This window comes from Lepus europaeus, chromosome 15 (genome assembly GCF_033115175.1).
Source record: "Lepus europaeus isolate LE1 chromosome 15, mLepTim1.pri, whole genome shotgun sequence".
NCBI classification, from domain to species: domain Eukaryota; kingdom Metazoa; phylum Chordata; class Mammalia; order Lagomorpha; family Leporidae; genus Lepus; species Lepus europaeus.
Genome location: NC_084841.1, coordinates 29820200 through 29834494, shown reverse-complemented (window position 1 = coordinate 29834494; position 14295 = coordinate 29820200). Strand labels below are relative to the sequence as shown.

Genomic DNA, 14295 nt, shown 5'->3' with positions numbered 1-14295 from the left:
GTAATCTGCGAAAGAGTGAGTTAACTCCACTTTTGAGATCTTTTTTACCTTTAAACATAATAACTCATTTTATTTTTCTTCTAATACCTAGTTATAAATATATTTTGTCAAAATATGTGATCAATATGGTCAGTACATTTGCCTGTAAAGCCATAAATAAGGTCAAGGTGCCGATAAGCACCTGGCTCCTGGCTTCGGATCAGCGCGGTGCGCCGGCCGCAGCGGCCATTGGAGGGTGAACCAACGGCAAAGGAAGACCTTTCTCTCTGTCTGTCTCTCTCTCACTGTGCACTCTGCCTGTCAAAAAAAATAAAATAAAATAAGGTCAAGGTGAATGTTTAGGTTTTTTTTTTTGAGGATAAAAAGTCCAGCTATAAGGAAGCAAGCAGTCTGTGTAGTGTGTGGGTGAATGGATGGGAACGTGTGTGTGTGGGTGTGTGTCCTCAAGGGCTACTGGATCTCAGCACCCACACCCCTCTACTGCCATCTCCTGGTAATTCTTCAGTTCCACCTTGTCATACTCATCCAGGCACAGCATGGAGATGGCGCTCAGTTCAGTGAGCACATAACAGGCTTTGGGGATACTGGAGTTGACAGAGTTGACCAGGGTCTGCACGATGGCATGGTTGGTGGAGTTGAGGTGGTCCGCCAGTGGAAAGGGGCAGTCCCCATAGCAGTAGAAGGCCTGGTAGCCTCGGGGGGAGGGGCCACGGTCTAGTCATTCCAGCCCACGTCGCTGAAGTCCACGTAGAGTGTGTGGCACTGGCAGTTCTTACTCTTCTTCTGGGCCTGCTGTGGGTGATGCTTAGGGCTCCACGTGGCCCTCTGGTGTCTGATCAAGGTGTGGCCCCAGCCATCATGACCAAAGGTGACTAGGAGGGGCTGGAGCTGAGCCCAGTCCCCACTCCCTTGAGCTAACAATCAGCTGACCCTGACATGGGTCTGTGTCTGGTGGTTGGGCTTCTTCTCCTGGGTCCATTGCAGGACTGCGAGGCTTACGGCACATTGTGGTGGACCAGTCACGTGTCCAGTAGTCATGTGATGAGGTGCCCGGGCACCACTTCCACTGGGGGCTTCATAACCTCGTAAATGTTTATCTAATAGAAGCCCCGCTCCCAGCTGGGGCCCTGGTCCGCCGCCTCCTGGAAGAGCCGGGACTCTGCAGAGGAGATGGCTTCGTTCTCTGGGTTGCTGCTAAGGTTAAAGAGGAAATGAAAAGCAGAGTTTTCACTGGTCCCTGGGAGAGATTTCTTTTTTTAACATAGTTTTTTTTTTTTTTTCCCATAGTACTCCTTTACATGCTTCAAATTGATATTTTCTTATCCAACTTGACATTGTATATTGGTAAAGTTATTTAAATGAGCTGCCAAAGTTTTTTTTAATTTTTGACAGGCAGAGTGGACAGTGAGAGAGAGAGACAGAGAGAAAGGTCTTCCTTTTGCCGTTGGTTCACCCTCCAATGGCCGCCGCGGTAGCGCGCTGTGGCCGGCGCACCGCGCTGATCCGATGGCAGGAGCCAGGTGCTTCTCCTGGTCTCCCATGGGGTGCAGGGCCCAAGCACTTGGGCCATCTTCCACTGCACTCCCGGGCCACAGCAGAGAGCTGGCCTGGAAGAGGGGCAACCGGGACAGGATCGGTGCCCCGACCGGGACTAGAACCCGGTGTGCCGGTGCCGCAAGGTGGAGGATTAGCCTACTGAGCCGCGGCGCTGACCAGTTTTTTATTTTTTTAAAGATTGATTTATTTATTTGAAAGTCAGAGTTAGAGAGAGAGGAAAGGCAGAGAGAGAGGTCTTCCATCTGCTGGTTCACTCCCCAATTGGCCATAACTGCTGGAGCTGTGCCGATCCGAAGCCAGGAGCCAGGAGCTTCTTCCGGGTCTCCCATGTGGATGCAGGGGCCCAAGGGTTTGGGCCGTTTTCCACTGCTTTCCCAGGCCATAGCAGAGAGCTGGATGGGAAGTGAAGCAGCCGGGACTTGAACCGGCACCCATATGGGATGCCAGCACTGCAGGTGGCGACTTTACCCAGTATGCCATAGCACTGGTCCCCCAAGATTTTTTAAAGTTGATCTAAGTAAAAAAGAGGGTGAGGGGGTGGCATTGTGACAGCCTGTGAAGCCGGCATCCCATAAAGGTGCCATTTTGGGTCCTGGCTGCTCCACTCTGATCCAGCTCCCTGTTAATCTATAGAATCAGGGGAAGATGACCCAAGTGTTTGAATGGCTTTGGAAAAGTGGTGAAGATGGCCCAACTGTTTGGGTCCCTGCCACCAAAGTGGAAGACCCAGATGAAATTCCTGGCTTCTGGCTCTTAGCTTTGGCTTGGCCCAGTGCGCGCTGTTGTAGCCCTCTGGGGAGTGAGCCAGTGGATGGAAGATCTCTCACTCTCTGTCTCTCCCTCTGTAACTCTGACTTTCTAAATAAATAAATAAATGAATGAATAAATATAAACATATATATTTTTTATTTTTTGACAGGCAGAGTTATAGACAGTGAGAGAGACAGCGAGAAAGGTCTTCCTTCCATTGGTTCACTCCCCTAATGGCCGCTATGGCCGGCACTGCGCTGATCCGAAGCCAGGAGCCGGGTGCTTCCTCCCGGTCTCCCATGTGGGTGCAGGGCCCAAGCACTTGGGCCATCCTCCACTGCCCTCCCGGGCCACAGCAGAGAGCTGGACTGGAAGAGGAGCAACCGGGACAGAATCCGGCGCCCTGACTGGGACTAGAACCCAGTGTGCTGGCGCCGCAGGCAGAGGATTAGCCTATTGAGCTGTGGCGCTGGCCAATACATATATATTTTAAAAAGAGGATAAGCGAAAAGGAGGAAAGAAGAGAGAGTGATAACTTATGTTCTTATGGTGAAGCATTAATATGTTGGGCTGTTAGTGGTCAACATTGCCTTGCAAGTTGGGAAAGACTCCCTGGGTAGTTTATTGATGTAGTAGGATTCCAGTATCCACAGTTAGAAGTAATGATTAAAATAATTTTAATAATTTTTGTCTTTATTTCCTTTCTAGGCAACTCAGGTATTATTTGTAAACACAGTGAATTTTGTTACTCACTCTGGTAGCCTTAAAGGATGTAGTAATAAGAATCCTGTTGTTCCAACTTCACTTGTCAGGTAAGAACTCTTAAGTGTTTTAAGTAGTGTTTTTATTTTCATTTCTAATAGTTGGACAAATTTAAATCTATAATAATTCAGTAGGATCATGTGATCCAGTTTAGCCTACCTTTGGTGTTTGTGTTTGATAAACTCTAAAAGCTGTTTTATTTATAGAAAGCCTCAAGTATTTTAAGGAAGGAGGGTCTGGTGATGCGGAAGATAAATGAACATACTTTCTCTTTCATTGTACTTTTCTGTCTTCTTGGGAGTGGAATAATTAGTAGGTAGAGGAATACTTGGTTAAGTGGAGACACTGAAATGAAAAGCCTGGATTGGGAAGGCTTATTTTTTCAGGAAGGTTGGGGTAAGTCATAGCCTTTTAAACAGCTTGCCTCTTTAGGGAATATTTTCAGTTTTTGAATTGCCTGTGAAACTGAATTTCCATTTGGAATATTGTAGTGCATGTTCATGAGCAATAGGAAGTGACATTCATGAGATGTGTGTGCCGATTCCCATCTTTACTTTTGGCCTCAGTATTTGAAATGTGTCACCTGTACCTGGTACAGCCTCTTATGAAGTGTCAAGAGCCCTTTTTCTTCTTCTTTTTTTTTTTTTTTAAGATTTATTGTATTTATTCGTAAGTCAGAGTTACACAAAGAGAGAGGGAGAGAGAAAAAGAGAGAGAGGTCTTCCATCCATTGGCTCATTCCCTAATTGGCCTCAACGGCTGGAGCCAGGAGCCAGGAGCCAGGAGCCTCTTCTGGGTGCAGGGGCTCAAGGACTTGGGCCATCCTCCAGGGCTTTCCCAGGCCACGACAGAGAGCTGGATTGGAAGTGGAGCAGCCAGGACATGAACCGGCACCCATGTGGGATGCCGGCATTGCAGGTGGCTGCTTTACCCACTATGCCACAGCGCCGGCCCCAAGAGCCCTTTCTAATGTGTCCTTTGCTCTTTGTAGGTCCTACTGGATAGGTGATATCAGCTGGACTCAAGATAGTCTTTTTCTGGCTTGTATATTAAAACGTGGCTCCTTGGTTTTACTGACGTGTCAAGGTGAATTGCTAACGTTAATTACGTTTGGTTGCTCCATAGAATTTGGACCAGCAGAATTTATTCCTCTTCATCCTCTAATAACATATAGGTGAGACATTTGAATTGTTTTAATTTGTTTACAGACTTTTTCTCTTTTTTGGTGTTATTTTTACTGTGTATTTTTATTTTTAGCAATACCACATTTCAAATTGTTTTATTCTTTCTGTTATCTCATTATCTGTTTATTTATAGTTTTCTTCTGTTTCTTTTTGTGGCTTAATCATGGTGACAGTTTGACATTGTGACTTTGTAAGTACATTATTTAATTATTCAGTAACACTAAGAATTTATCTTTATTGTTATAAAAGTTGGTAAAAGTATAATATGGCATTTTTTGTTAGAATTTCACTTAGATAAACTAAAAATCAAAATTAACTTGGCACATGAGTTTGTCTACTTTTTTCCCCAAAAGGAAAAAGTTGTTGGAAATGGATAGAAGACTTTAGAATTTAGTCATTTTTTAATTTTTTAAAAAAATTTATTTATTTGAGGCTGGTGCCGTGGCTTAATAGGCTAATCCTCCGCCTTGCGGCGCCGGCACACCGTGTTCTAGTCCCGGTTGGGGCGCTGGATTCTATCCCGGTTGCCCCTCTTCCAGGCCAGCTCTCTGCTATGGCCCCGGAGAGCAGTGGAGGATGGCCCAAGTCCTTGGGCCCTGTACCCGCATGGGAGACCAGGAGAAGCGCCTGGCTCCTGGCTTCAGATCAGCGAGATGCGCCGGCCGCAGCAGCCATTGGAGGGTGAACCAGCGGCAAAAAGGAAGACCTTCCTCTTCCTCTCTGTCTCTCTCTCTCACTATCCACTCTGCCTGTCCAAAAAAAAAAAAAATTATTTATTTGAAAGGAAGTATGAGAGAGAGATATGGAGGTTGATCTTCCATTGGCTGCTGGTTCACTCCCCATATGCCCACAACAGCCAGGTCTGGGCCAGGCTGAAGCCTGGATCCAGGAACTCCATCTAAGTCTCCCACATGCGTGGCAAGTACCCATGTACTGGAGCCATCATCTGCTGCCTTCTAGGTGCATAATCCGGGAACTGGATGAGAAGCAGAGTAGCCAAGACTTGAACCAGCACTCAGTAAGGGATACAGGCATCCCAAGTGGTGGCTTAACGTCATGTATCATAATAACTATCCCATATTTAAATTTGTAATTTGAGGTGAGCCAGAGCAAGATTCAAATGTTGGTTCTTTTACTTATTAGTTGTGTGACATTGGATAAGTTAGTTTTTAAGCCTCTGTCTCTTTTATTGTGAAATGAGGGTGATAGTTACTGTCTCTCAGGGTTGAGTGAATGAAGTAAGGTAGTATTCGTGTGTAATTATAAATCATTTAGCTCTGTTAAGTCTTGGCTCCATTCCTCATTCCAGTTTCCTGTTAATGTGTAACTGAGGGGCAGCAGGTGAGAGCTCAACTTTTTGAGTTCTTGCCACTTGATTGGGAGACCTGGATTGAGTTCCTGGCTCCTGGCTTCAGCTTGGCCCAGCTCTGGCTATTGAAAAAGTGTTTTGGGAATGAACCAGCAGGTAGGATATCTCTCTCTTCTTTCTCTGGGTGGCTGTCTCCTTATTAGGAAAGGCAACTGTTTAATTCTCTTTAATAATAAAATTAATTTTTTTTTAAGATTTATTTATGTATTTGAAAGAGTTACACAGAGAGAGGAGAGGCAGAGAGAGAAAGAGTTCTTCCATCCAATGGATCACTCCCCAGTTGGCCGCCAGAGCTACGCCAATCTGAAGCCAGGAGCTTTTTCCTGGTCTCCCACGTGGGTGCAGTGGCCCAAGTGCTTGAGCCATCTTCTACTGCTTTCCCAGGCCATAGCAGAGAGCTGGATGTGAAGTGGAGCAGCTGGGTCTCGAACCAGCACCCATACGGGATGCCGATGCTTCAGGCCAGGGCGTTAACCAACTGTGCCACAGCGCCTGCCCCAAAAGTAAACTTTTAATTCTTGCCTGAAATATTTTGCATATAAATTAAAAAAGTAAATACTACAATTTGGGGAAAAAATTAAAAACCTATATATCTTTTAATCAATATATTTTCCAACTAGATACATATAAGCACATTTAATCTTTTTTAAAAAATAATTTTATTAATTTGAAAGGTAGAGTTAGAGGGAGAGACAGGGAGGGAGCGCTCTTCCATTTGCTGGTTCACTCTCTAAATGGCTGCAATTGCTGGAGCTGGGCCTATCCAAAGCCAGGAACCTGGAGCTTCTGCCAGGTCTCCCATGAAGGTGTAGGGGCCCAAATACTTAGGCCATCTTCTGCTGGCCCCTGAAGATGGAGACTTAGCTCACTATGCCACAGCGCTGGCCCCAATATTTAATCTGTTTGTATATGTTTCAGCTGCTTGTTTTCTCATTCTTCTGTAGCCTTATTTTGCTTCTTCTTTGGAGTAGTATGATTGTTTCCTTTAAGATCTCTTACTGATTCTTGAATTTTGATGTTGTTTGCTAGACCACAGCATTTTCAAGAGTCAAAGAATTCTGTAGATTCATCAGCTTCTGATAATGACCCTATGAGACAGAAATTTTCTGTAAACACACACTCACGGTTACCCTACCTCATTGTTTCTGATGGATACATGGTCACAACCCTACGGTTTCTTGATAATCTGTCTCCATCCATGCTCATGAGATCACTACTACTTGACTCAACCCAGAGGCTTGAGACAGCATACCAAAGTGTGTTACGGTCTAAGGTATGGTGCTTTTTGGTACCATTTGTAAAATTCGCTTCCTTGTTCTTGTCAAATTTAAAACTATAAACTATGTTTGTAATTATATACAGTTATCCATAACATTTTTTATTGCTTGTAATGGAATTACAAATCTGATTTTCCTCTTTTCTCCTGTAGCCAAAAGGCAAAGGGCTGAACTTAAGATCACTGGATTCCCTAAGGTCTAGCCTGTTAAAACACCAAGGAAATGAACGTCCAGCTGATTCCTCTGTCCCTAGATTTTTGCAGGCAAACGAAACAGGGAAGGTGAATGAAGAGACGGCAGATTGTCAGGTACTTGTAGCTTGACTTTATTTGAAGAAACACATTTCATTTTTCCCTTATTAAAGGAAAGAGAAATTTGAGAACACCAGAGTGATTTCGCCTAATAGGGATTAAGTGATATGAAATATATTTCTTTCTATCATATTTAGGATTTTGAAGCAGAGGAAACAAATGAAGGCAAATATTTTCCAAACCAGTTCTTTACCTTTTCAAACAAAAAGAATGATGTGCTATTTAGTAGTGTCAAGGAAGGAAGATTGGAGTTTGCATCTATGTTTGATACAATACATGCAAAGGATGATACCAAGGAGGCAGACAGAACCATTACAGAACTGCATTCCATCCAGAAAAATCTACTTGCAGCATGGACAATAGGAATTTCAAAAGATGTGACAGAAAAAAATTTAATGTTGAATTATACAGTGGTTTGTATTACTCATTTTTTCTACATTCTTCAGTTTGTAAAAAGTCCTTTACCTAAACTTGATCCTTTTTTAAGTGAGAACTCAAGACATAACACATGGGTACTTGGTACCTTTCAGTTTTTTCTTCAGTGTTTATCAGTCCAGTACTGGGATGTGAGATACAGACAAGATGTGGGATATTTGATAAAGCTGACCTCAAATACTTTAAGACTTTTGCTGGATCAGCAACAAAAGGGTCAGTTATTCTCAGAGAAACTTTTAGCCTGTTTTTATTTACTCAGAATGGTAACCGACAGTTTAAATGGTATATACAGTCTTCAGCCTGAAGTTACTTCAGCATCAACCGATGGAAATAGAGCAGCAGATCAAGACTCACTGGTGGTGCCTGTCTTTCAAATGTTTCAAGAACGTAGCTCTGATGGAAACTGGTCATGGAAGTCATCTTTCAAGATTCATCCTCAAGTAACGAACCTTGTTCACCAGCCAGGACATAGGTATAAGTATTTACTTTTTTTTTTTTTTTTTTTAAATTTTTGACAGAGTGGACAGTGAGAGAGAGAGAAAGGTCTTCCTTTTGCCGTTGGTTCACCCTCCAATGGCCGCCACGGTAGGCGCGCTGTGGCCGGCGCACCGCGCTGATCCGATGGCAGGAGCCAGGTGCTTCTCCTGGTCTCCCATGTGGTGCAGGGCCCAAGCACTTGGGCCATCCTCCACTGCACTCCCTGGCCACAGCAGAGAGCTGGCCTGGAAGAGGGGCAACCGGGACAGGATCGGTGCCCCGACCGGGACTAGAACCCAGTGTGCCGGCGCCGCAAGGCAGAGGATTAGCCTAGTGAGCCGCGGCGCTGGCCATAAGTATTTACTTTTATATTAGAAAGCTGGGGCCGGTGTTTTGGCATAATGGGCTAAGCTGCTGCCTATGACATTGGTATCCCATATGGGCGCTGGTTCAAGAACTAGCTGCTCCACTTCCAATCCAGCTTCCTGCTAATGAACCTGAGAAAGCAACAGAAGATGGCCCAAGTGCTTGGGCCCCTGCACCCATGTGGGAGACTCAAATGAAGCTCCTGGCTTCTGGCTTTGGTCTAGCCGTTTAGAAAATGAACCAGCTGATAGAACATCTCTCTCTCTCTCTCTCTTTCTTTCTCTCTTTCTCTTTCTTTCTCTCACTTTCCTCCCTCCCTCTCTCCCTCTCCCTTCCTTCCTCCTTCTCTGAAGCTCTGCCTTTCAAAAAAAAATTATTATCTTTTTTAAAAATTAGGACACCATTTTCATCAGATTTTTTTGCTTTTTTAAAAAGACATAAATAGGGGCTGGTGCTGTGGCACAGCAAGTTAAGTCATGGTGCAGGCCAGCATCCCATATGAACACTGGTTTGAGTCCTGGCTTTTCCACTTCTGATCCAGCTCCTTGCTAATGTGCAGAAGATGGGCTAGGTGCCTGGTCCTCTGTACCCATGTGGGAAACTCAGATGAAGCTCTTGGCTTCTGGCTTTGATCTGGCCTTGCCTTGGTCGTTGTGGCCATTTGGTGAATGAACCAGCGAATGGAAGTTCTCGCTTTCTCTGTCTGTCCTTCTCTCTAACTTTGCTTTTCAAATGTGTAAATAAAGAGCTTAAGAAAATGAATTAAACTCATCAATGTTTAAAAAAAAAAATAGAGGCTGGCGCTGTGGCATCTTGGGTAAAACTGTTGCCTGCAATGCTGGCATCCCATATGGGCGCTGATTGGAAACCTGGCTGCTCCACTTCTGATCCAGCTCTCTGCCAAGGCCTGGGAAAACAGTAGAAGATGGCCCAAGCCCTTGAGCCCCTGTACCCGCATGGCAGACCTGGAAGAAGCTCCTGGCTTCTGATCAGGTCAGCTGCAGCTGTTGTGCCCATTTGGGGAATGAACCAGCAGATGACAGATTGCTCTGCCTGTGCCTCTGTCTTTCTGTAACTCTGCATTTCAAATAATACAAATAAATCTTTAAAAGTAAAGAAATCCCGTACTGTAAAATTCGCTCTTGCATAAGTGTGTATTTCAGTGGATTTTATGGTGAAATCATTAGCACTAATTCCAGAACGTTTTTATCTCTGCAGAAGGAAATCCTGTTTCCGTTAGCACTTGGCATCACAGCACTATTTTTTCTTTTAAAATTTACTTATTTGGGAAGCAAAGTTACAGGGAGAGAAAGAGAACGAGAGAATGTGAGAACACTTCCATCCGTTGATTGAATGCATGGTTGGCCGTAATGGCCAGGGCTTGTCCGGGCTGAAGCCAGGAGCATGGAACTCAATCTGGATCTCCCATGTGGATGGCAGGGGCCCAAGTACTTGACCGTCTCTTGATCCTTTCCCAGGCACATTAGCAGGGCCCTGGATTGGAAGTGGAGCAACTGGGACTTGAACCAGCATGCATGTGGTATGCTGACATTGGAGGAGGTGGTTCAGCCTCCTGTGTATCAGTGCAGGTCCCGAAGCACTATGATATTTAAATAATATTTAAGGGAGCTAGCACTGTGGCATAGCGAGTAAAGCCACCGCCTGCAGTGCCAGCATTCCATATGGGCGCTGGTTCAAGTCTCATCTGCTCCACTTCCAATCCAACTCTCTGCTGTGGCCTGGGAAAGCAGTGGAAGATGGCCCACGTCCTTGGGCCTCTGGACCCTCATGGGGGACCCGGAGGAAGCTCCAGTCTCCTGACTTCTGATCACCGCAGCTCTGACTGTCATGGCCAATTGGAGAGTGAACCAGCAAATGGAAGTTTCTCTCTCTCTCTCTCTCTCTCTCTCTCTGCCTCTCCTTCTCTCTCTGTATAACTCTTTCAAATAAAATTAAATCTTTAAATAATTAAATAAATAATATTTAAGTGCATGTTTTAAAATACCATTTTGTAGCTGGTAAATATATAAAATTTTTGTTAAGATATTTTAGCATTTATGTCAAATGTTATGTAACATACACACATATACATATGTATATATGGTCTTGGGTAATTTGTGGTCTTATTTGAAGATTTTGGTTAAGTGCTATTGAAAAATTAACCCCAGGTGCATGAATCACTTATGAAGTTTTATATGTGTTACATATTGGACTCAGTACTGTATTTAAATCTGATCTGTTTCTGAACATATTTCCTCCCATATTTTAGGCACTATTTTGCTTGTCCAAAAGACAGGCTAAGAAGGGGGCTAAACGAGTCTGAATGTGGTTTTAAAGACCACCTTATTTTGTTTGCAGATTGGTTGTTCTGTGGAGATTGTTGTACCAGAAAACTATATGGTATCAAACACAATTAGGTGGAAGAGTTCCAGAAGGTGACATACAGTTCACTGAAAAGATGGCGCACGAAGCGTCTACTGTCAAGTTCTTGTTGTGTCATATACAGGCCAACTTACAGACTGCTGGAGACTGCTTGAACCAAACCTTAGAACTGAAACCTATCAATGGTCAGTATCTTTGTTTTTTTTTTTCTTTTTTAAGATTTATTTATTGGCCAGTGCCGCGGCTCACTTGGCTGATCTTCCGCCTGTGGCTTCGGCACCCTGGTTTCTGGTCCCAGCTGGGGCGCTGGATTCTGTCCCGGTTGCTCCTCTTCCAGGCCAGCTCTCTGCTATGGCCCAGGAGGGCAGTGGAGGATGGCCCAAGTGCTTGGGTCCCTGTACTTGCATGTGAGACCGGGAGGAGGTGCCCAGCTCCTGGCTTTGGATTGGCGCAGTGTGCCGGCCGAAGCGGCCATTAGGGGAGTGAACCAATGGAAGGAAGACCTTTCTCTCTCTCTCTCTCACTGTCTATAACTCTACCTGTCAAAAAAAAAAAAAAAAAGATTTAGTTGTAGGGCAGAGTGACACACATATACACACCCGCGCGTACACACACATACATCCTCATAGACATGTACAGATTTCCATCCATTGGTTCACTCTCCAAATAGCTGCAACAGCTGAGCCTGTTCCAGGCTGAAATCAGGAGCTCAGAACTCCATCCAAGTCTCCCATGTGGGTTGTAGGAACTCCAGTATTAGGGCCACCGTCCTCTGCTTTCCCAGGCATGTTAGCAGGGAGCTGGATCTGAAGCGGAACAGCTGGGACTCGAACTGGTGCTCTAATATGCAATGCCAGCATTGTAGACAGCCGCTTAACTTGCTGCACCACAAAGCTGGCCCTCTCAGTATATTATAAACAATTTCTGTTTCTACAAATAAGTGAAATCGTTAACCAGGCTTTTATTTTTTAGTTGCTTGCAGTTTGATTTTCAAAAATAATTTTTGGCTGAGATGTGTCCACTGAATTTTTAAAAAAAGTTCCATAAAGCAATGTAAATATGACTGACTTTTGGTTAAAAACTTTCTAGGAGAAGAGTGTTTCCTGTTAGGCTCATATGAAGAGTCTGTTGAGTTGTGGAAGCAGACGCTACAAGAAACCCAAGAGAAAGGTACAGGAGCGATGATAATGCTACATGCAGTGGTTTTGCTGGGAACATATTTTAATTTGCTTCAGAGCTTAAAAATAATTCCAACTTTTACAATGCTCATAATATTTTAATGCCCAAATAGAGTACAAATTATATAGGCAACTAGACTATCAGAAATGCTTATTTAAAATTAGTCTTAAAATCTGTAGTACCAGGAATATTTGCAGGGATCTCTGGATAAGTCTCATGTCCTTTGTTTGGTTAGTGTTGAAACTTGTGTGGTTGATTATTGATGGGGGAAAAATGAGATTTAGATCCTAAATACAAGATTCTTTTTTTTTTTTAAGATTTATTTTATTTATTTATAAGTGAGAATTACAGAAAGACGTAGAGACAGAGAGAAAGAGGTCTTCCATCCGCTGGTTCACTCCCCAGATGGCCACAACGGCCAGACCCGCGCCGATCCGAAGCCAGGAGCCAGGAGTTTCTTCTGGGTGTCCCACGCGAGTGGAAGGACTTGGACCATCTTCTACTGCTTTCCAGGCCATAGCAGAGAGCTGGATCGAACTGGCGCCCATGTGGGATGCTGGAGCTTCAGGCCAGGGCATTAACCTTCTGAGCCACAGTGCCGGCTCCTACATAGCATTTTTGATAAGGACAGTTCAGTAAGATGATAGGACTGAGCATGCAGCTGAAATGAGAGAAATTCTCAGCTGGTGACTCTGGAGCTAACCCCTACTGGCAGCTATTATGTGATCAAATTTGGCCAATGATTGCATTTGCTACTGCTGTGGCTTTTTATGCTTTATTCATTTATCTACTTAACCAGTATCTATTTATTTTGAGAGGTGGAAAAAGATTTCTCATCCAGTAGTAAGGGTTTTTACAAGTTGCACACTCCTGTCTGATGATCAGTAGACTAACAGCATTTCCTTGCCAACGTGCTTAATTATTTGCCATTTCAGGAGGAAGAAGGACATGTTTTCTTCAGACACGCTATTATCTTTCTCTCTTATACTGCTACCTCTATAGTTACAATTTAAATGATGCTCAAGGATTGTGTGATCTGCTAGTAAGGGAAATACTGAGATGGTCCCAACTACCTGTAAAAGAACACGATGATTGTCCAGGTACGCCTTTTTTTTTTTAAAGATTTATTTTTATTTATTTGAAAGAGTTACAGAAAGAGGTAGAGACAGAGAAAGAGAGAGAGGTCTTCCATCCGCTTGTTCATTCCCCAGATGGCTGCAACAGCTGGAGCTGCGCCGATCTGAAGCCAAGCTGGGAGCTAGGAGCTTCTTTGGGGTCTCCCACGTGGGTGCAGGAGCCCAAGCACTTGGGCCATCTTCTGCTGCTTTTCCAGGCCACAGCAGAGAGCTGAATCAGAAGTGGAGCAGCTGGAACTAGAACCAGTGCCCATATGGGATGCCGGTGCTTCAGGCCAGGGCGTTAACCCACTGTACCACAGTGCCGGCCCCAATTTATTTTATTTATTTGAAAGACAGTTTCAGAGAAAGGTAGAGACAGAGAGGTAGGTCTTCCATCTGCTGGTCCACTCCCCAGATGGCCACAATGGGCTGGAGCTTGGCCAGAGCTGCGCTAAATCGAAGCCAGGAGCCAGGAACTTCCTCTGAGTCTCCCACGTGGGTTCAGGGGCCCAAGGACTTAGACCATCTACTGTTTCCCAGGCCCTAGCAGAGAGCTGGATCGGGGAGGAGCAGCTGGGACTCGAACTGGCACCTATATGGGATGTCGGCACTGAAGGCAGCAGTTTTACCAGTGCTGGCCCACCTTTTTTTTTAATTAACTGCTCTGTACCAAGCCTTATGCGAGGTACTTTAGCAGGTATAAACGTGTCACTATACCGTCTTCCACTGCCTTTCCAGGTGCATTAGGAAGCTGAATCAGAAGCAGAGCAGCCAGGACTTGGATGTGAACTCTTTTTTTTAAAGATTTATTTATTTATTTGAAAGGAAGAGTTGTTACAGAGAGGCAGAGACAGAGAGAGGGAGCGGTCTTCCATCTGCTGTTTCACTGACCAGATGGCTGCAATGCTGCAGCTGTGCCGAACTGAAACCAGGGGCCAGGAGCTTCTTCCAGGTCTCTCTTGCGGTTGCAGGGGCCCAAGCACTTGGGCCATCTTCCACTGCTTTTCCAGGCTGTAGCAGAGAGCTGGATCGGAAATGGAGCAGCCAAGACTTGAACCAGCTCATATGGAATGCCGGCTCTGCAGGTAGCTTTTCCTGCTGTGCTACAGCGCCGGCCCTGAACCTGTA

At 44.7% G+C, this 14295-nt stretch overlaps 1 protein-coding gene and 1 pseudogene across 7 annotated transcripts in view; one reads left to right on the top strand and one right to left on the bottom strand.

Annotated features, from left to right (window-relative positions):
* The window catches only part of CPLANE1 (ciliogenesis and planar polarity effector complex subunit 1), a 137380-nt gene that overhangs the window by 12943 nt on the left and 110142 nt on the right, over nucleotides 1-14295 (top strand). For all 7 annotated transcript variants that reach the window (XM_062212626.1, XM_062212627.1, XM_062212623.1 and 4 more), the window contains exons 8-15: nucleotides 3016-3119; nucleotides 4061-4243; nucleotides 6652-6895; nucleotides 7052-7207; nucleotides 7348-8117; nucleotides 10847-11055; nucleotides 11960-12040; nucleotides 12985-13149. In XM_062212626.1, coding sequence (XP_062068610.1) covers nucleotides 3016-3119; nucleotides 4061-4243; nucleotides 6652-6895; nucleotides 7052-7207; nucleotides 7348-8117; nucleotides 10847-11055; nucleotides 11960-12040; nucleotides 12985-13149 — 1912 coding nt within the window. The remainder of the gene's footprint in view (nucleotides 1-3015; nucleotides 3120-4060; nucleotides 4244-6651; nucleotides 6896-7051; nucleotides 7208-7347; nucleotides 8118-10846; nucleotides 11056-11959; nucleotides 12041-12984; nucleotides 13150-14295) is intronic.
* Nucleotides 461-1244, bottom strand: LOC133774414 (bone morphogenetic protein 4-like; annotated as a pseudogene).